This window comes from Camelus bactrianus, chromosome 3, assembly GCF_048773025.1.
Source record: "Camelus bactrianus isolate YW-2024 breed Bactrian camel chromosome 3, ASM4877302v1, whole genome shotgun sequence".
In the NCBI taxonomy this organism is placed as follows: Eukaryota; Metazoa; Chordata; class Mammalia; order Artiodactyla; family Camelidae; genus Camelus; species Camelus bactrianus.
The window spans coordinates 28860394-28883935 of NC_133541.1; the positions used below are offsets into that span (position 1 = coordinate 28860394).

The 23542-nt window shown below is 34.2% G+C and overlaps 1 protein-coding gene across 2 annotated transcripts in view; it reads right to left on the bottom strand.

Annotated features, from left to right (window-relative positions):
* Positions 1 to 1761: 1761 nt before the first annotated feature.
* Positions 1762 to 23542, bottom strand: part of RICTOR (RPTOR independent companion of MTOR complex 2) — a 102183-nt gene continuing 80402 nt past the window's right edge. Inside the window, exons 29-39 of one of the 2 annotated variants that reach the window (XM_074357286.1) lie at positions 23205 to 23311; positions 22422 to 22651; positions 20032 to 21040; positions 19670 to 19741; positions 16166 to 16343; positions 15292 to 15376; positions 14288 to 14521; positions 8200 to 8355; positions 7751 to 7874; positions 6381 to 6519; positions 1762 to 6258 (exon numbers count right to left, since the gene is read on the bottom strand). In XM_074357286.1, coding sequence (XP_074213387.1) covers positions 6184 to 6258; positions 6381 to 6519; positions 7751 to 7874; positions 8200 to 8355; positions 14288 to 14521; positions 15292 to 15376; positions 16166 to 16343; positions 19670 to 19741; positions 20032 to 21040; positions 22422 to 22651; positions 23205 to 23311 — 2409 coding nt within the window. In that variant the 3' untranslated portion in view covers positions 1762 to 6183. The remainder of the gene's footprint in view (positions 6259 to 6380; positions 6520 to 7750; positions 7875 to 8199; positions 8356 to 14287; positions 14522 to 15291; positions 15377 to 16165; positions 16344 to 19669; positions 19742 to 20031; positions 21041 to 22421; positions 22652 to 23204; positions 23312 to 23542) is intronic. The other variant, XM_074357295.1, reaches the window with a different exon arrangement.

The following is a 23542-nucleotide window of genomic DNA, read 5'->3' on the forward strand; positions in this document are numbered from 1 at the left end:
TGGATGGACCTAGATATTATCATATTAAGTGAAGTCAGACAGAAAGACAAATATTATATAACATCACTTATATGTGGAATCTAAAAAAAAGACACAAATTTTATTTACAAACCAAAAATAAGACTCACAGACACAGATGACAAACTATAGTTACCAAAGGGGAAACAGTGGGGGAGGGATAAATTAGGAGTTTGGGGTTAACAGATACACCCTCTATTTATAAAATAAACAATAAGGGCCTACTGCATAGCACAGGGAATTATATTCATTTTCTTACAATAACATATAATGGAAAAGAATCTGAAAAAATATGTATGTATGTGTATAACTGAATCGCTTTGCTGTACACCTGAAACTAACATTGTAAATCACCTACACTTCAATAAACAATAACATTTAAAAAAAGAAAATCAGGTTGAATTTGACATCTAATATTTCTTCTAAGATCTCTGCTGAAAGATGAGTTGACTTTCATCTCAAAGAATTTAAACATTTTGCATAAAGTAGGACTTTTAAAACCCTTGAAGAGATACAAGAGAAGATAGGAAGTCTTCAGAATTAGCAGTTAAAATAGTTACAACACAGTAACTAAATATATTCAATTTAAAGGACGAGGCAAATGTAGCTGACTCAGTCCTCTAAGATAAGCCTTAAAGCAACGAAGTTTTAGTACATTTTGGTTTCCTGTTTTGAAATCAGTGTAAAATTAGTTGCTATGGTCTGAATGAGCAACTCCCCCAAATTCCTATGTTGAAATCCAAACACCCAAAGATGAGGTGTGTTTGGGAGGTTATTAGGTCACGAGGCTAGAACTCTTATGAATGAGATTAATACTCTACTAAGAGATACCACAGTTTCCTAGTCCCTTGTGCCACATGAAGACACAAGACACAGGAAGTCTGTGGCCTGATCTCAGACTTCCAGCTTACAAAGCTGTGAGAAATACATTTCTATTGTTTATAAACTACCCAGTCTGTGGTATTTCATTATAGCAGCCTGAATGGACTAAGACAGTACTTTATTTTTATCTTTATATACTAGAGTTTTTATAAAACAAGCATTCTGCAGTGCAGCACTATTGTCACATTTTTCAAAAATGAGCTATTTGATGATGATTAAATCCGCTTTTTAGTCTATTTGGGGCCAATTATTTTTGTTGAAAAACATACCTATGTAGAGATATACAATGGAAGGAAATATGAAAGTGATATACATAAATATGCTTAAAAAACAAACTATAGAAAACAAATCTATTTCTGAATACATTTTATTACATTTAGTCAACTATAACAAACCCTAGCTTAGACACTGAATTTTATTCTCCAGGCTTGGTAATTCTCCTTGTCGTTAGGTGGCTGAAGGTTATCCTATCTGATGCAGGCCCGTTTCTGCATGAGAAATCAAATATCTTAGAAAAGTCACTATCATAACCATCATCACTTATTTTGTATCTTAAGCAACTAATAGCAAAAATAGAACTGTTCTGTATAAAGAAAAATCAATTTTTTTCAAACCCTTTACAATGATTTGAGGTTAAAAAATAACTGTAAAGATATTTATTTGATTAGACTATGAAGAGTGTTTAGAAAGTACAAACAGCTCTTTTAAAACATTTGGAACAAGCCACTAATGTGTTACTGAGCCAGACTTTTCTCTGTGGTACCTAAGTCACTTTTACTAGGAGTTGCACGAAGCAGCCTCAGTGGTACATAATTCATATCAACACTGACGGTTTTAAAATTTCAAATACAACAATACAAGTTTAAGAATTTTAAGTACATTTTATTAAGAATGTATCCCTTTGATAAGATTATGCTTCAGGAGGCTTTTAATGCCCTTGACATAAACTGTACACATTATACAAAAACAAGAAAACCACGAAAAAAAAAAATCGAGGTGAGCAAAACCATTAGGGGACAAACCTTATTTAAATTATACAGAACTCAATGAAATATTCTTACGGAAAATATATAAATACTTTTTCTTTCTATGTTACAGTTATACAATATAAATCAGATTTCAATGTCTGTTCAGTGACCTACAAACACCAGAACCTCCAAATATGTAGCAGCGTATTACTAAATAAAAAAGAAAATTAAGTGGTCAGGGAGCATTAAGTCTGAGATTTTTTTTTTTTTCACAATCCCTTACCACTTTCCAAAACTAATTTACACCATTTGTTTTACAATGCAGCTTTAGGGTTTCTGACAGGCCAATAATGGAATATTTTTCAACTATTATCTATGAAATTTTTTACCTCTCCCTGCTCTGCCCCAAGACTTTGCATTTTGTGCTAAATTAACCTATTTAGTGGCAAAGTTACAAGGTATACTTTTTTGGCATAAATTATATTTTTCAAATTAAATATTTTATAAAGAAAGTCAAACAAAATGTGCAATTTATGCATGCTGTGGCATAGCTATCCACCTACATTACAAAAATACTCTAAAGGGGGGAAAATCCACATTCTGTGTGAGTCATATAAACCTACTATGAATGAAAACTACCCTGGGAACCTAGAACTAAAAGAAAACATGAATGCTCCTAGAAAGATTCTCACAGACTTAAATATTGTCTGACAAGTATCGCTATTAACCTCACTGGTCTGCTTTCATAATCAAACCCTCACTGTAGTGATACTCTTGAAATGAAGTTGGTAATAATGTATTTCCTGAATGGGGAGACAAGGGAGACCTTTCCTAACTCACAGTCTGGAAAATCTGAAATGTCCTTTTATTCCAACAGCTCTTCTCATAAAACTCTCAGTTAATTCTACTGTTTCTTTTTTTCCCCATGTTTCATGGATTGTGAATTTGAGACAAAACTGGAAGCATAGGACAAAAAGGGAAAACCTTACTTCCAAAGGACCTTTCCCAAGGTAGTTTACAAAGATCATCTCACACAAAATTAGCACCTCACTCTTACCATGCAAAAATAATTGCAATTATAATTTGGGTAACAATTTGATTGATTTTTATTGCTTAATGATCTGTGCTTTAATGTGGGGATAAAAGGCATCCTCTGAATGGAATGAAAAATGTTTTTATATAAATAGCAGTAGACAAATCTAAGGAAGTTTTCACACCTCACTGTTGAACACTCTGACATTGTAATATGCCCTGAAAAACTCAGCTTTAATTACCTCAAAAGCTCTAGATAAAAGAGCTGAAAACTATTAAAGCCACACCATTTCAAAAGGACTTGAACACATGATGTTAGAGCAACTAGTATAATAAAGTATATGTCTCCAAAGAGCCTCTTTTAATGTCACTGTCTCACAGAATGTCCTTATGCTACCAATCTTTATTAGAAAAATTTTTATTAGGGAGAAAAGACTTCTTTCCCCTCTCAACTCTATCTAAGCATAAACAGGAAATAAAAGTATAAGGAATTTTAGATCATATTTAATTACGAATGCTAATTTCTAATTTCCTTATTTATCAGTATTTACTTAGTATGTGAAGTTGAAGTCAGTTCTTGAAAAAAATTCAATTAGAAATGACAATTCACTTTACAATTAGAAATTCACAGTTTACAACCAGCACAACTCCCCAAATTCTTCCAAATTGTTCAATAATTACCAGTAGTACAAATTTATATATGGACTAAGATTAATTCTAAAATCTTGAAAAACTACAGTATTGACATTATTTTGGTATTTTATAGTCTGGTAATATTATTTATAGATGTTTTTCTCAATTATTTCTATTACCACTGACGACATTCCTAACTTTTCTGCTATAATTTAATATTTTTAAACACCTAAGTTTATCACTTGGCACTGCATGTGAACATTTTTCATTGTAAAAGTCTACTTTTATACAAATAAGTACTTAAAGAAAACATATTAGACCTATCAGTGAAACATGGATAAATCAAATAGCACTATACATTTAAGTATAGACATCTTTTTTCTTAGATTACTGCGAACCACAAAGCTCTGAGTGTCTCCCCAAACTAAGTGCTATAGGCAAATATTATGATATATACATACATGTCTTTCAAAGTAATAATCAAAAAACCCCAAAACTGTTCAGGCTAATAGTAATGAAGACTTCATTTCAGAATGGATGAGTGAGGTGGGGGTCAGGGATGGGGATGGTTGCATGTGTGTGTGTAACAAAAAAGAATTAGTTAACTTTCGAGGGATTAAACCACAGATTTTACACTCTATATTAACTGAGGTAGTGTTTAAAATGAATGTCTAAAATATGTTAATCCCATTATTAAAAAGATTACTACATTAGCTCCTTTGGAGTTTTTAACCACTATTTGGTCTAGTATCTCTGACATTTGGTTCTCTGGAAGGCAGTATATAATCATCCGAGACCAAAGACCAAGGTGACAGGCAACGTTCTTAGAAGTACTGTTGACATTTAAATAAACACATGGGTTCAGTGATAAATTAAAGTTAAAAAGAAAACAGCATTTATTTTCTCTTCAATTGAATTTTATGAAAGAAAATCTGAAGAACCACTTTTTAACATAAGCAGCAGCTTACAGCCCTTATCTGCTTTGTTCTAATGTAAGTTGCTACACAGTGCACACGAGAACAATTCACTGAAGTGCAGTCAAAGAGGTGTTATGAAGTGAGATGAAATGCTTCATCCCAATTGGAACTTTCAGTGCCAGTAAATTAAAAAATATATATATCTCTCTCTGTGAGTTACGTTTTCTAGTTCACAGGGTTCTTTACAGAGATCTCAAAGAACAAGCCCGTTATAAAAAGGATCTGTAATTTGGGAAAATATTAATCAATGCACTATGACTGTGTCAAAGGCTGATGTATAACTGTAAAATGGTATAAACAAATGAATTTCATAAGGGTCCTAATCAGTCCAGCTGGATTTTTTTTCTACTTGTATATAGACCTCAAAAAAGATAATCCTTTCATTTACAAGCATTCTAATGATGATGGCCATGCTTTTTTATATACAAATTTGCATATATGTTTAATTCCTGTAAAGATTTCCAAGTATCTTTAGACATACACAAATTAAACACACAAACAAAACCTTGCCCTCATCAACTTAACAACTTCACAAACGTGATAAAGGCAATTTACTATACTCATAAACTCACCTATCACTGCATTTAGTTTGTGCAAAACAAGAACACTGATATAAAAGTTAAATTACTGCTGCTTTAAAATTTGGTACTTAAGGCTTTTCACTACAATTTTTAATCATAATAAGTTTCATTAATGATTTTCTCAAAAGGAACTATGGCTCTTCTTTTTCCATGGAATGTGTAAATTGTAAGCAAATTTACCTTTTTCTCTAGAGATTCAAGGTATTATTTAATGCTTTCTTTTGCTTTAGGCCTAAGTTAATAGTGCTTGCTCAAGTTCCTGTTTAAAATGGTGATATAGGAAGCTAATGAAAATGGAAATCCACTGAAAATATATGCATTCTATAAATGGGAAATACTGATATGAAATAATTTTCTGATTTTAATCAGGAACTGTAGTGAAAAACCTTAATCGGTTCAAACAGCCTATAATAACACACTGCAACAAAACTGAAGAGATGGAAAACAAATAAGAAACTTTATGCAAGTCTAGTAACATAAAAATAACTTACAAGTCCCGGGTTGTTGAGGCTCTTCTTTCACTTTGAGGTTACAAACCTCTGAAGTAGTGTTACAAACATTAAGAAAAGAGTGGAAGGGCCGAAGATCCCCTTCTAATACCAGCAGTTATAGCACACTCTACTGTGGGAACAGGGTGCCATCTCACAGACACTGATTCCTGGTTTCCACAAATTAGCTAACAAACAAGGCATCTTTACATTTACCCTAAAAAAAGAATTCAGAAATAACTGTGTGAAGGGTGCTTCTGCATATCTTATTATTGTTCCACTGTTATTATGCTCTTAAAATGAAAAAACAGAAAACCTATGTAGGTATTCAGTGCTTGGCTCTTGCATACAATGGTAACTAAAACTCTTAAAATTGTGGTAATGAACAATGAACCCTGAAAAGGGCTCAGCTAGGGGAGAGAGGAAGTTGTTTTGGTTAGGGAAGTCCGCAGTTCCAACTGTTCATGTACCAGTAATTGCTGGAACAGTGTACAGAAGATATTCCTGTCTTTGCTGCCCAGTCAGCCAGCATTTTCTGAGGCTTTTAAAAGTCCACAAATATGACTATATATCATATACATCTATGTACATCATAAATATGAGGTCAGGACTCAGCAGATGTATCAACTATAGGTTGCTTTGGTGGTGTTGCCAGGACAGCCTCTGCTTCTTCATGCATCTAGGAAAGAAGTGGTAAACTGTTAATGACATTCTAGTGTATCAACGGATATGTCTCTTTTAACTTAATTCAAACAGAATTATTTTTGAAAGATAGATTTCATAAATACAAGTCCTACTTACTTGTAAAAACTGTACATCTTGAAATAATTCTTGTATGAACCTCCGACATGGAAGTCTAAATGTGCAGTGTGATAGCAAATGGGAAACCTCGGAGTAAAGGCATATGTCATCAAATGTTTGAGGATACTTCTCCTTAATTCTAAAATGAAAACGAAGACTATGATATGATAAAAACTGTAATAATGACTTACCTATTTTTCTTTCAAAATATCACTTTTTAAATTTTTTTCCTCCAGATATTGATTAAATGACATATTTGATGTGCTGGGATAAATATATAAAGTAGTAAATATTCCTACCCTACATGTAAATTAGTTATTTTAAGTTTTGGGTTATCTCTTAAAATGATAAAAATCCAAATACTTGGAAAGTTAGAAATATTCTTTTTCATTGCCATAAGAAATTGCAAAATTTATTTATCGGCCTAGGATAACTCAAATATTTTCAAAACTAAGTTTTTAAATAGAAATAAGTATTTAAAGTTAGACCAAAATTATTAACAGTCTTCACTGGGCTAATCTTTTTATATATTTCAACCTTTAAACAGCTTTTAGCTAGGACAGCATCTCAGGATCAGCAATGGGGATGGGTAATACAGAGGTTAAGGACCCACTAAACTTACAGCTTTGGGCCAGGAAGTCTACAGAGAAACCCTGGCATCTGTTGTACTACTATTTTTTAAAGCCCCTCAGGAAACCCTGAGGTGTATTTCTTTTGAGGATCACTGCTTTAAATATCAAAGATGTTGAAGATTGCCTGAATTTTATCATGTTGCTATGATTTAGAAAAGCAATAAAAATTCTACAACTTTTATTCACAGAAAAGAAAAAAAATAGGGAAAAATTAAACCAAGAAAATATCACTTATTTTATGTAGGCCAGCTTTTCTCAAACTTTAGGGTCTTAGGATTCCCCTACCTTCTTAAAAGTTATTGAGAACCCCCAAAATCTTATTTGTGTGGGCCACAGCCATCAATAATTACCAAAAAGAAATTAAAATTGAGAAAATTTCAGAATATTAATTCATTTAAAAAATTAACTCATTACAAGTTAGCAAATGTACATAACGAATAATAACTATATTTTCCAAAACTAAAAAAGTGAGAATAGTAGTACTGTTTTACATTTTTACAGATCTCTTCTAAAGTCTGGTTTAATAGAAGACAGCTGTATTCACATACCTGCTTCTGCATTCCATCTGTTACCATATGTTAGTTTGGTTGAAGTATATGAAGAAAATCTAGCCTCGCTCAGATACGCCTGCAGTTGTGAACTGCTGAGTAAGCTAATTAGTCTAACTTCAAGTATTTCATGTATCTTTTTCACCGTAAAAAGCAGAACAAAGAATACTTGTGCTCATAGTTTACTTACGTTAAAAGCCCAGTTTCATGACATTTAGTTGAAACTGAACTACTCAAATTAATGACTAATCTCAGAACTTCTTTGCGAAGGAGTATACGGCACATTGGTGTATCATCTGGAATTGTTTTAACACCTGAAAAGAAGATTAAAATATTTGATCTATATCACAATAGAAAATGATTGTAACTCATGAAACCTGTTTTTAAACTTCACCTAAAGATACAGAACTGAGATAAACTGCACATGACCCGTCAGCCATTTGGGGAGCAAAATTCTTTCCAATGAAATCCAACAGTTAAGAGGGAACGTATCAGTAGCTGATACAGGGGCAACAGTTGGCTATATACACCTCACTAAAACTGACTTGCCGTAGTTTTGAGACAATAACACTACTTACCAACAACAACAAAGTTAAAGTACAGTTTTAACAATGCTTGGATTTGAATTTGAAAACCTACCTAGTAGCAATTCTGTGCTTTTGGTGCTGCTGGCTGAGCCCTCCTGAGACACTCCATCACTGCATCCAGAAATGCCCGAAAACTTAGAGGGAACTACTTCTAAGGGATTATGGATAGTCTGCTCACACCAATCAGAATATGGAATGTCTTGAAGGTCTGAAGGAAAAATTAATTAACCCAATTAAAGGATCACAATGGCTTAATTCCTATGCTTGCACTGTATACTACAGAAGAGATGATTCCTTGTCATTTCTTTCCAGCTTTTAATAATTACTTCCCATGATATAGACTTTCAAAGGAAATTCAGACTGCCCAGATAGTGAAACCTGTTAAATTCCAAAGACATTTATACATTAGATTTTATTTTTCTAAATTACAAAAATAGTATGTTTATTTAAAGAAGTAAAGATGTACACAGAATAAAAAGGGAAGATACCTTACCTACCCCCTCTCCCAGTCCTCCCACCCCCAAACTAAATACCCTCCTCATTTATATACATATAAAAATTCAGGTATTTTGCTATTTTAAATTTCTCTTTCTTGCTCTTTGGGTGTGTAAGTGGAATTATATTGTACCTATTATTCTATGACTTGCTGTTCTCCCCATTTAATAATTATCAGCATAAGAATCATATTCCCTGGGCTTATAAGTTCTTTCCTTTGAGTTAAATTTACTATCCATGCATTGCTAAGGTACCCCTAAATGGGATTTTGAGGTCAACCAAACATCCCAGTGCCACTAAAATGACATCGATATTTCTTAATTTAAATTTTTCCTGAGCACTTAAACTAAGTGATCAGAGCAAATGGATATCAGAAAGTCTTTGGTTATCCTTTTAGGAAGTAACACTGGGCAATGTAGAAAATCATACAACCTTAGTACACTAAGAAATAAGGTTCAGAGATAGGAGACACATTCAGCCAGAAGGTAAGACCTCTTGACAGCCAGTCCAGTACTCTTTTCACTACAACACACTGTCAAGAGTATTTAAAAAAAAAAAAAAAAAAAAAAAAAAAGGAAAGGAAAAGAAAAAAAGAAGAAAAAAAAAAAGCTTTCAAAAGCTTATCTTTAAAAGTCCAGGAAACTACACCAATGTCAACACATACTACCTCTCCCTATGCTGTCTTCCACAAAATAGATACCACCACCTCAATCTTACCTTTAAGCACTTCCTAAGACTACTATTTTATATCATCTAGGCAGAATATATCTTGGTTCCTTGGAAAAGAAGATCTATCAGTTTAGCATAGTTTTAAGATTCAAGAAATCATGCCTCTGGTCAGGCATTTAAAAGTAACATCATTACTTAAATTATACATTGAATTTATTTTTTTAAAAAATTTTTAATTGAAGTACTGGGGATTGAACCCAAGACCTCCTGCATGCTAAGCACGTGCTTTACCACACTGAGCTATACAACCCCTACACTGATTTTAAAAATAAAACTACTGCCAAAAGATTTGAGAGAACTAAAGATGTACTTAAGAACCAGTAATGTTGAATAACCAGGTACGAGATGAATGTTATTTTAGACACAACTGATGAGCTTCCCAGGGAGTAAAATGACAAAATATTCCAGCCCAAGGAACAGTAAGAAAATCACACTTTCTTCAATGTTTCTAAAAAGTTATAAACTAATCCATTTCAGCCTCACCTTTAACCAGTGACAAACCCCCAAATTTCCAACCTTTCAGAATCATATCTCATTTCTAAGCATATCATTCATTCTCATTAAAACAAAAAACAAACAAAAAAACCCCCATTCCTCTAGCTAAGCTAGGTTCCAGAAAAATTAGTTTAGCCCATTTGGAGATGTGAAACATCACCCTAGCTATAGTGACAACAGAAGGCTTTTGCTACATGGGGTATTTTTTGTGTGTGAAACATGCTTAACCATACGAATAAACTTTTTTAATGAAATAATTACATGTACTAAATAGAAACTTCAGAGAACATGTGGACAGAATACAGGCACTATCTATAAACCTGCAGGATAAGGAGAACCAGAAATTCCTGAAACTGGGAAAGGAACAGCTAGTTAGCCTACTTTTTCTTATGTGTGGAAGACAATGTCTATGAGTCCACTGAAGGCAAAACCGTGCATACTGGGTTGATGGTACCTACCTTTAGAGACCTTTATTTCCTTTCTCTTTAAGAGAGAAGACACACTTTTACTCAAAACATTTTATTTCAAGATTATTTTTAGTTTGGATGAAGCATTATGTCCATTAACTGAATCACTTTATCTATGTCATCTCTAGCTTAACTGTAGTTGTTTGCTTTCATTGTTTCCTCTCTTTTTCATTAATAATTTTCTAGCTCAGCTTTATCTATTAATTAAAAATGTAGACATGAAGCACAGGACAGACCAGACCCTAAGAGACCGAATACCTTCTTTACTCCCTGTATCTGAGCATAAGGCTGGCTCCAACTACTCTATGTAGGGAAAAACAAAAAGCTCTAAGCAAAGAATAATATACATATAAATTCATATGGGTTAATTCAGAAAAATCATAAGCTAAATTTTTCCTACCAGAAAGTAGTTAAGTTCCCAAACAGATTATGGGAAATGCTGAAACAATTATTTATTAAAAACATAAAGAATTTCCATGAGGAAAGTTCTATTGCTGATATACGTGCCCACCTGATAACCAATTCTCCTGGGCAGCAGGGAAGTAAAACGAAGTGAGCAGGAGGTGTTTGTTCCTCAGGAGCACAGTAAGATAACTATAACCGAACCATCAGAATTTATGAGAGCATAGCATTTCTAACATAAACAATTTAGTGTGCGTTACCATTTACAGAGAGCTCACTGAATGCAACCTTATCTTAATGTTACTAAATACCAAAACCACACTATAAGGAAGGTATAATTATTCCCATTTAGAGATTTCAGAAAAAATAAAAAAGTAAAGCTTGGCAAAACTAAGTGCATTGCCCAAGATTAAAGAACTAATAAGATGGAAAAAGTTTGGCTTCGAGCCTAAGTCTTCTTGACACCAAAACTCACTGCACTATGTTTACACCAGTGGTTTTCAGTGTTTCTTGGAGTCCTAGCATTTCCTAGCTTCCTCCAACTCCAACTCCAACTTCATACCTGGGCAAGGCCAGATACGTGGGGCACCACCTCATCGTTCCCCTTACACCCTCATCTGCATACCACTGATCTTTGGTATAGATTTTGATGAAACCATTACTCTCTCTCTAGGGCCCTCCTCTCTCCAGTGTAGTTTCTACCTAGCCATCACAATCATCAGTTTAATAACCTAGACATTCAAACTGATCTTCTTACCATTAGCCTTTATAGTTGGCTAATTTTTTTTTTTCCTAATGCTCTTTCTTTTATCTATGTCATCTCTAGCTTAACTGTAGTTGTTTGCTTTCATTGTTTCCTCTCTGGACTAAAACACTTAGGTTTCCCACTCTTGGTTAGCTACACTAGGGCAAATGTGGTGAAATATATAAAGCAGACCCAAAAGAAACATATAATACTAAGTTTTGAAAGGCCAGCATGTCGCCTTGCACACTAAAGTGTACAATGCATAAGCTAATCTGTGAAGGTGGTAGACACAGAATAAAATGTTAGGAAATATTCTTATAGCCTCTCCTCTGGGCTTTAACATTTTTTGAACAACTACCGCTACCAACACATCAGACTGAAAGTTTTTAGAGAATGGACAGCCTGGTGTTCAAGTCCTGATGTCCCTTTAAAATGATCATTAAAATAGCAGAGGGACTATTTTTAGTTATCTGCCATAACTGGATGTCTCCTTACTGACACACAAAATCCTGACTATGGCCAATAGAAGTGCTTCTCAAACATCACTGCGTACCTGAATAACCTGGGTTATTTAACCAGGTTAAAATGCAGATTCTGATTCTGTGTGCGGGGCAGAGTTTGAGATTCTGTGTTTCTAAGAAGCTCTCAGGTGATGCTGATGCTGCCGACTCACTGACCACACTTGGGTGGGAAGGGCCCTGCAGGGCCTGGTCTCTACTATCTTTCTAGGCTGATCCTGTATCTCCTTCCCCCTTGCTTTTTGAGCTCTATTCACACGGGTCTTTTCAATCTCTTCTACTTCCCAGGCTTGCTCCCATGAGAGAAGACCTTTGCTCATGCTGCTTCCTCTGTCTCAAAATTCTCTATACTCCTGTCTTCACTTAGTTAGCTTCTATTCATTCGTTCAACCACAGCTCATAGCAACTTCTTCAGATGTCTCTTCTTCTATCTGCCTACCTAGTTATATTCCTTTGCTAATATGATGTGCCTACCCTTGATGGCACCTGTTACAAATGCCATATTATATTTGTGTATCAACTGTTCGAGTGATTGATCAATCCATTTCCTTCCCCGTTGGTCTAGAGCTCAGATGGTGTCTTTTTATTTTTTTCTCTCACAACTGTTTTTCGAGCACATAGTTTAGCGATTGCCTGACCTATAGCAGTGGCATAATAAACGTGTTGAATGCATGAATGAGTGAAGGTTCAGTGACTTTTTAACAATTAGCCTCCCTCCCTTCGCATCTCCAAGGTGAGTATCAGCAGTAATCATTTCCCAATTAAGAGTTATTCTCCCCCCACTGCTCCTCAGTCTAACACTTCCTATCACTAGATAACAAGCCAAGGGGCTCTGATGGCTGTGCCAATGCGAGATCGTCACCAGCCGCAGCCAGTCTTCCACTCGTCCCAAACTTCATGAGACTCTGCTAGATGACTAGTCCAGCTACAGACCACAAATGGATTAGAACTAGCTGTGACTGTGCTGTGACTCGGTAATAATTAGGAGAGTGGTTTCCCTATTTCTTGTTTGATAAATAAACAGAAAACAGTACAGCAAAACTCCACGGTAAGTGCTTCATAAGTATTTGCTGAATAAGTAAATGAAGAAACAGAACTTGGAAGAACTAAAATACCATAAATGATGTATAGAAAAATGATTCAAAATACATCTGCTTTAAAAAAAAAAAAGCATCTTCTTTGCTGTGTACAATACATCAGAACAGTACTGCTCAAACCTCTCACTCAAAGAAAATGAAAATAATTATAGCCCGCTGGGGCCCTGGACAGGACTGTTCATAGTGGGAAGCACCTAGTCCAAGGGTTTGTCAATCAAGGCCCTATTGGGGCATGGAACCACTGAAGGGTTAATATCCCAGCAAATCCATATCCTGTCTGCGGTATATCAGTGTGCCACAACCCAGCAGTTGGGAAGCTCTGAATCAGAATACCAAGGAGAAATCTAGGTGAATGGCCCAGAGAACTTTGGTTCTCACTAGGTTTTCCTGAGGATGGCTAAGTGGTATTCACCAAGAAAAGGTATCTATAGTAATACTTTAAACACATACATACTAATTTATAATTGCTAATATATGTCACTTGTTGAATCATATAAAAAAGCTGAATCTGGGTCTGCATCATTTACTCCCTCACTGAAAACATACTGAGTACCTAGTGTATAAAGTAGTATGCAGCCAGGTATTAGAAAAATAAAAATGAAAAGGATGACAGACCATCCCCTGAAGGAACTTACTGAGTGGGAGGGGAAAAATAACCAAGAAATAATTATCATAAGAGATTTATAGACAAAGGGCAATAGAAATAAAATACTCCTGACTCTGAGGATGGGGTGGGCTTGCCAAATAAGATTGTGTGTGTCTGTGTGTGAGCTGAGCTCGCATGTCTGTGAGGAGAGGAAGGAACAAGAAGGAACAAAAAGGAAAACACATTTTTCATGCCTAGAATCATGGAAAAAAGCATAGTCTGTTTAAAAACATCAGTCAGTCAGTAATGGTATGTCAGTTATAAGATAGGCGAATGGTGAGAAAGATATTTAGATCACAAAAAGAGTCTCGTGTGCTGGACATGAATAGCCAGTAAAGAACTGTCACCAGACAGTACTATGAAAGATGAATTGGAAGGCGCCAAAACTGGAGACTGAAACACTAACACTTCCGTAGGGAGATGCTGGACTAAGGCTGAGGTAGTGAGAATGGAGTAAGAGGGATGATCAACAGGGCTGGGAGATGACTTGTGACTGGAGCAGATTCAAATTCAGGTGGATTCATCCAGAAAAACATAATCACTCACCTGAATGACTACATATTGCACTTAGTTGATTACTGGGCTGGAAACCCAGAATTTCAATACAGACACAATAAAGGCAGTTATCATCTGTATGTTCCTGCAGTCCAGTGTCTTCTGTACTTTCTAAAAACAGAGAAGCATCTGAATGGATTGAATTCATTATTTCCGTAAGACTCATCTGCTGTCGTAGCAAGTGAAAAGAGTTTTTCACAAGACCTCCAGTTCCAGATGGAAGACCTGTGTATAAGCAAATATAAAACATAATCTGATGAAGACAGTATCAGTGACACCTCTTTCAAAGTGTCTTAAACTGTATGAAATTTTAATGAAGGGAAATTAAGGAATAAAACCAGAACTCTTGTTATGACTCAAATATAACCTTAACTGGGGAGAAAAAAAGGATAATTTGCTTTAAATTAGGAAAATAATTAAAATCAGCAGATATGTTTATATTATTTTAATATGAGGTGTTAAGTAACAAAATAAAAAATCATTATTATACATCTAAGGCATCATTTCAATTATTTGCAATATTTGCATAAAGTAGTAATTCTGAGTCTAAAGCGGTCCTTGTTAAAAAAATAATCAAGATTATAAAGCTTTAAACCTGGGACTGATATGCACATATTAATTAAAATACTATAGCTCACACCAAAGAGAGATCATGTAACGTGTGATAACATTTTTCTCCCTCCCTTTCCCCAAGCAGCTGTTTCTTAGACCTATGACAGTTAAGTGTTAAATTATTTTTCACGTATCTTTAAAAAAAAAACAAAACAGAAGCAATTGATCTGGTTTTTGTCTTTTTGAGAGGCTAGGTATTTAGTTGGAAAAACACTGCCTTAAGTCCCTCCACAAAAAAAATATTGTGGTTTAATTTTAAATTGACTCAATTATTTTGCTATAATTTATAAGTTGACCCAAAAGTAAGTATAATTGAATTTTTATCATCCTATGGAAAAGAATTTTCTTTTTCATGTAAAGACAAGACCAAACCCATGCATTACCTCCTGCATCATGGGCAAACACTCTCGCACCTCGATCATCATGTGGAGGTATGTTTTTTGTCTGAAAATAGGGGATATCCTTTACCTAAAATAGATATGTCATGGTAAGTCCTGTTATAAAAAGAAGTTTACTTTATGAATATTAGCAAAATTACATGAAATGTAATTTAAACAGAATTACTAGAGCACATGAACCTACAATCAAAAGATTACTAAAGAAGGTTAAATTATCAAAACTTGACAAAATAGTCTAAAACCCTTAAAGTCCTTATCTATTCTTGGTGACTCAAATGGGTTTTAACATAATTATTTCAGAACTTATCTTTAGACTTCTGAGCAAATGTGTATTCTTTAGTACTATAAACTAGAGATCTATGAGTACTTAATGGGATTAGCACCCCCTATATGACTTTAGCATGTGTGGCTGCCCTGTATGGGATAAACAGGATCAAGGATTAAATAAAACAAGGGATACATTGCGTTATTTCAAATGTACACAATGTTATATGTCAGTTATATCACAATTAAAAAATCAACAAGGAATTAGTCAAAGTGACTTTTTAAAAAGCAAGATTAGGAACTAAAAGTTTCTAGTGAGAATATACTGATAAAGAAACCAAACAAGATGCTGATTTAGCATTGGAAGAGAAGGAAGGATAATGTTCTGGGGATATGGAGATGCTAAACAAGAGTACAGAACAGTTGAGAAAGGCGAAATAATGCTTATCACAAAGTTTCTTTAAATAAAGCTGCCTTAAAAAAAAAAATCACCTCTCCCCCAAATTAGTATTCACTTTAAATTATAACTAGTAAGCAGTTATAAAATGAAAAAAAAGGAAACCACCTCAGAAGAAAACCACAGAATTTATGATACCTGGAATATATCATTGATGTCTACTGGAAGAGCAAGGCCGATATAGTCATCTGAGCTACCGCATGTTGCACTGGACACCATGGACCTCACTGAGGAGGATCGCTGCAGGGTATTTTGGTTAATAGGACTTAACAAATCTTCTTTATCTAGCGAAGCGTAACTTAAAGCTTTCATAAACCTATAATACCATTCGAAAAACTGCATTAGTTCCTTGATTTCTAGTATAAATCATATAAAGAAATTATAATTTATTTTCAAAACTTCATAAAAGAGAAGCTAGTTAAGTACTAAGCAGTGCCATCTTGTTTACTGAGAACATACAAATACTTGAAAATATTTACCTTTTATAAATTGATAAATAAAAGGTCATCAGTAATGCTGACTGTTGACCAAAAAGCAATTGTTATGGTCTCATAGGTAAAAATGAGAAGGTGAGCAATTAAGATAACTTTCAATATCTAGATGTTAAAAAAAAAAAAAAAGAAAGAAAGAAACCTGACCTCAGAAGTCAGAGGTATTATCCAAAGACTATCTTCACAATCACTTGAAACTACTAGATTTGCTATCAAGTACCACCAAGGGCGTATCTACTAACTAGATTTAATAATATTTCTATGAGAAATAAGAATAATCACTTATTCTTTGTGTGGCAACTGCTTTAATGGTTTATCAAAATAAGATTTTTTAACACAGCAGACACAAAACAGTAAAAACGGTATCATGTGTAAATATTACAATAGCTTTATATGAGGCACTGATACTTCCTCAATGCATTCCCTATCAGTGACTCCATAATATGGAAAAAACACTGACACTTCCATAAGATACAACTTCTCACACAGATTCTTACTCATGCAACAGACTTGTTAAAATATTTACTATATACCTGCTTTGTATATATAAGTCAGCATACAAAGTTTCACAGTATATGCATATCGCTATTTGAAAACTCAAGCCATTTAAAATGTAATAATGTTGCCTGATATTAAAACAAAGAATTATTTTGTAAAACACACAAAATAAATCTTTCATTAGTAGCTACTAAAATTATCATAGCAAAAACCACTTCTCATTTCTACTCATTTCCACCAAAAAACCACTCATAACTGAAATTTACAAATTTTATAAAACAGGCCAGCTGCCTTTAAATTGTACTCTGCTGTACTTCTCTGACTCCATAAACTCTTCAAGGACTACTGGAGTGAAGGGGAAGAAATTATTGGATTACTTGCCTCCCCATCTCTGTTCCAACTAGAGTAGTTCCATTTTTGTATATTCTACATATTGGGTTTCTACAGAAATGTTTTTGTGAAGAAGGGGTTTCTCTACTTAAAAAAGCAACATTTTAAAAAAGCATTTAAAACCACTGATCTAGTCCATTCTCCACTAAATGATGCAACTAAGGCCTGCACATTCTAAAATTCATGAACTTTATCACATAGGTTTATAATGATAAACAAATGAAAGGTTTGCCTGGCTTTGTTCTGGATGGATGAGGCTTGCAAAGTTTCTGAATTCCAAGTAGATGAGATGTTACAGCGTAATTTATGGAACTTTTTCCAAGTTCCTTCACTCAATGCCAGGATTAGAATTCAAGATTAAGGTATCCTACTTCAGTGTTGTTTCTACTATGCCCCAAAGAAGTATCTAAGAAGATACCATTTTATGACATGCTAACCATTATACCACAGTTATCAGTTCAATCATTCTTCTAATTTTATAAGAAAACCAAAAGTAAATTAATAATAAATCTTCTCAGCTTAGATTCCAAACTATTATTTTAAAGTAAATTTTTAGTTATCTTCCATCATTCCCCTTTTATCTGAACTAACCAAAGGCTAGAAGTGGGAACAGGAAGACTAATGCCAACACAATTTTCTCCTCTATGGAAACTGGTACCCAGTAAGTATTAAATACTATTTGAAGAGTAAGTGAAAGATTTGATGAACATGGTTTTTGTTAAGTCTTCCTCCTCTCTGTATAGCTGTTCCTGTTTCTCTTCTTTTTCATTTTTTTTCCTTCCCAAGAAATTAAAAACACCTATTAATCACTTAAAATGCCAATAACTTGGCATTTTATTCCAAGAGTAAAATTTCCAAATATCCTTCTCATGTTCTAACAGGGAATACAGGAAATAAGATCCTAAGAACACAGATTGGTTAGGAAATAGTGATTTGGGGTAGCTGTCTTTTCTGGTTTATTCTAATGAATATTTAAGCACTAAAGCTTTTTATCTATGCTGTTATCAATTTAGATATATCAATGCCTGCTTCAATGAGATAGAACAACCCTAACTGGATGATTCAGAGTTAACAGCACTTTGATTACGGTATTGAGGTGTAAGATGGTGGTACTCTTACAGCTTACTTTGGTGTGCTATGTTACTTACTCCCCTGGCTGAATGCTACGAGGCTGCTGTGGTCTCTGGGTTTTCAAATACTTTGTTGTAGTATAAAAGTTTCTTCCTTTGCTACCAATTTTATCAGCTGTCCTCTCCTGTCACAGTGTCCCTATCAGTAGAGGCTTATAACCATTGCTTCTTTTGACCTGAAAACCTGATATCTAAAGTTGTTAGAATAAACATCAACAAACTTTGAGTGTGGGTCACAGGTACATCCTTTGAATAAAATTTGTGAACTTTACTGCATAGACTTATACTAGTGAGCTATTGAGAGGTTTGCCTGGCTTTGTTCTGAACTGATGAGGTTGGCTGTCAGGTAGATAAGACACTGCATAATTTTTGACATTCTACCAAAGGGAATATAATTTATTACCTGCTACAAGGAACCTCTTCTACTAAATGTGTTAGCATTACTGAAACAAAACTGCATAATAACTTCTTAAGTATTTGGTTATATGGAACCAAATGGATTACACTAAAGAAATAACTATAAATACTAACAGCCAACTTTTATTGAGTGCTTAATGTGCCAGGCACTTTTCTCAGTACTTGACAAATACTAATCCATTTAAATAAATGTAAATGAATAATCTAAAACTTAAAAAAGCTTTCAGAAGTATTTGGCCCAAAAAAAGTAGATGTAGAAATTTTTGCAATAATCAAATTTAACACCGCATATCTGTTATAGATAAAATCTAAATTGTTTACTTTGACCAGCTTGATACAATCTTTAGATATGGCATAGAAATCCCCCAAATCTTCTTCATCCTTTTTGTTTTGTTTTTTCGGGGGAAGGTAATTAGGTTTATTTATTTTTAACAGAAGTACTGGGGACTGAACCCAGGACCTGTGCATGCTAAGCACACACTACCACTGAGCTATACCCTCTCCCCTTCCCCAAATGTTCTTGAGCACAAGCAGACTGTTACTGCTGAATCCTGAGGGCCGAGTAATTCATTTACTGTTCATTAAGTTCCTACTTAATAATTACAGCCACTTAAAACAAACTGAGAGGAACTGAACTGAAAATTTCAGTTATCTTAAAAAAAAAACAAAAAAAAAAAACAAAAAAGGTCAACTTTTGGAGCCTTAAATTGACCTACCTGAAAAGGTTGTTTGTTATTGTAGGTCTTAAGCTCCTGATTCCCCCGACATGCTTCTTTTTAAAATCGATCCTTGCAGAAGCGAGAAATAAATAAAAAAAAAAAGCTTGTGACTTGTGTGTCCCTGCAAAGTATATATGTTTATTTTCAGGGTCTAAAGGAGTTTCTTTTCCCCCCTCGCAGCTGCAAGAATCCATTTCAAATCATATCGGGTAAACTAGGAGCTTATAGCCTACCACAGTAAACAATTATAGTAAGTCAGTTCTCAGGCTTATGGAGATGTACAACCTGGCTAATGCTTTACATTTAAGTCTGCTAAAATGCAACCATTATTGTTCATTTTCAAATGTGTATTTGCTCACCTGCTTGGTGTTAACCTGGACTCAAAGCTGTTGGCCTTCATGGTGATGGTATCAGTAAACAGCACATCTTTTGCTGGAGACGCCAAAGCTTCAGAATGAGATAAGGATGGATGCATTCTTTGTTGCTGTAATCTTTTCAGTGTAGCATAGCCAAAGGCGTCTCTAGAACTTGTGTAACTGAAGTTACAGTCTGCTAGACTTTTAATTGTAGCAATAGAAGGTGCTTTAAGGGACTGTGCTCTTCTAGGAAGTGTATGAGAAGAACCTGGAGGCACCAGGGACACTGAGTTTGATTTAGAGAGAGACAGATGGTTAGACTGTGGTGTCAAATAGTGGCTTGTCTTAACAGTTTTAGTACTTACCACAGTACTCATACTTCCACAGTCTGTGTCCATAGTCGTAGCATCTACACCTACTGTCTCTCGGGAAGGACTTGAGCTCATTGAACTTATGCCACTTGTTGTAGTGTCTGTATTAAAACTTTGGCTACGTATCTTCATATGTGAGCTCGTTGAACTTTCTACAACTAATCTCTCTCGGCTTGTGTTTTCTCTGTGATTCTCTGTACCAAGGCTCTTGGTGAATTTTAAGTCATTCTCTCCAATGCTTGGAGTACTACCAGTGTCTTCAATATGCTTATTCCCAACAAATGAAGTTTCTAATTGTAATGTTTTCTGTACTGTGGATATGGGTGTGAAATCATCACTATGATTAAAGTCAACACTGGGCTCTGTAAGCGTTCTGATCCGCCTGTTGCTTGTCTTATTTTCAGACGACGGTTTCCCTCCTTTCGGATCACTGCTACTACGATGTTTTTTATTAGGCAAAGTAAGCGAATTTAAGATACGATTCTTCACAAGTTTACTAGAAGCAAAGAAAGGGAATGAATTTTTATCCTTTATAGGTCCAGGTCGATCATAAAATGCTGGCTCCGCATCTTCATTGATGTCAAGGAAAAATGTACTAGTAGAGCTGCTGCCAAACCGGTCATCCTCCATTATGAACATACCTATGATCAAAGGATTGATTAATAAAGGCACACTGAAAAAAGGATAAATAATCATAGTAACTACTAGTGATATATTTCAGGAAATGTCTGTTTAATAGTCACTTGGGGGAAAAGTTTTCAAAAATAAACTGAGCCAGATAAAAATAGCATCCTTGAGATCCAGAATTTACACTTGAATAAAACATAAAAATATGTCATTATGAGGATCTTCTGTTATTTCCAAAGAAAAACTATAGAATTCATTATCGCATGGTTTACATAAAGTTTCTTTTGATTACTCCAGTGAGTTTCCAAAACCTCCAAATATTCAAGATAAAATTAAAGGCAAAAAGACTTGACCATGGATGTTCACTCGGTACAGATTCCTAGTGGTTTATTCTTCAAATCACAATAGGTAGGAGAAATCAATCTTACAAGAAACAAGTGTCCAATCTTAAACAAAATATACTTACAGAGTCACATTTAAAATTCATGTTTAAACTAATTATATTTATTTCTCATTTTGTCTTAGGTACTACTAAACTTATCTAAATTCAGTGCCTAGTTCTAATAAAAGACAATCTAGGTACCTAACGACACCTCTGGGATTTTATTCTGTTTTTATTTTTAATTTTCTGTTGAATAATTATAAACTACTTTAAATACATTTTGAAAGGAGGCAAAATAAAATCTTGAACTTGCATACTACATTTATTTCCATATTTTGTCAATTCTAAGATGCACATTTTTTCACTGAAAATCTCTAAAATCAGGATGCATCCTGTAACAGGCAGCACTTTTCTTCTTAAATACTGGTATATATTATAATTTATGGCATCTTACATATGGTGAAATATGGTTTGATAAATGTTACGCTATCTTCTTAAACCCATGTCTTGAACTTTATTCACCTAGTAGTGTTTAGCACAGAGCTTAAATCACAAACCATTTTTCATTTAACTGATTTTTGATACTCCAACAGTTTCACTATTTAATTTTAAAATTTAACTCATTTCAAAAATGAGTGTGTGAATATCTTATCTCTTAAATATATTCTAGTTCAACAACCCTGTATCTGAAAAATGAAGTTAGAACCGTGTAAATGAAGAAAGTAGGTGAATAAACATTTAGTTATTAGAAAATGCAAAAAAAGGGGAATGGCTCTTCTGGCACATGGCTTAATAACTCTGAAAGCAGGATTTTCCAAGAACTATTTAGAAGCAAAGGGAGAGTTGGTGGCTATACTCCCTGTTGTGAAAAGATATGCATTCTCCAAGAGGCTATTACTGCTAAATTATCTCAAAAAAAGTAAATTAAAATTGTAAAATTCATTTAAATTTTGATATTACAAATATAAATATTAGTTTTGGCTTATTTTATATGACCATGTCACAATACTCACTCGACGGCGCAGATTCACTTTCACTATTATGTCTAGAGCTGGTTGACTCTGAGTTCAAACTAAGGGTGCTTGGGATAGATGAGAGTTCATTACAGAGTTGCTCTATATCATCTGGGACCACTGGCCACAGATGTTTGCGACTGTGCCTCACAGCATCCCAGTTGTGACATTTTAGAATATCACAGCCTTGTTTGGTTTTGGCGATGAGCCCAAGCACATACACACAGGTCCTGTAAGTAAAAGATGTAGTAATGACAGCTTATAATTCAAAACTGAAATTTCCTAAAGCAACCACAAAATATTAGGTTACTATATATACATCTGTATTTTCTTTAAAAGCCATTAAAAATTGTTTAGCTTGTGGAGAAATGTATCAAAATGAGTCAGGAGTAAATTAGAAGCAATAAATAACATGAAAACTTCAATAAAAATACTAATTGCAAGGAAATTATTTAAAAGAACATAATGTAATCTTAGGGAAAAATATATATTAGCTTCTATGGGGTAAATTTGGAATGTGTGGGCAACTGGACTATTTGGATACACACTATACTTTCACTGTTTACTTGCAAGGTAAATGTCAACATTGTAATGACAAAAATAAAATAATATTAAACCAGGAGCTCCTCAAAATGTTTAATTTAATGCATTTAAAAATCTCACGTAATTAGGACTTATAGTGAATATTCTAACAAACTATATGCAACCAATAAAACACTCCTTCACACAAATTTGTGAACAACAATGTATACATTAGTAAGATTTCTGAGTTAAATGACATACCCTCTGACGGAAAGAACTTCACACTGTTTCGCAAGTTTCAGTATATCTGGAATCACATTTTCTTCCTGTAGCAAATTGAGACCCCAATTTGATGAGCCAATATTCCCCTGAAAGAAATGAAATCACAAGTCAAATATATTTATGAGAGTAAATTTAAAGAGATTTGGAAAACTACCCAAAAAACAAAAAATTTAACCACACCTATAAAAGAGGAAAAAAACGTGTCTTAACAAGAAAATTAATAGTTTAATCATCTATTTTCCAACAGAAAATAATACTTAAATGGGTAGGAATAATCTTGGTCTTAGGATACTAAACTAAGAATAAGTTCCAAATAA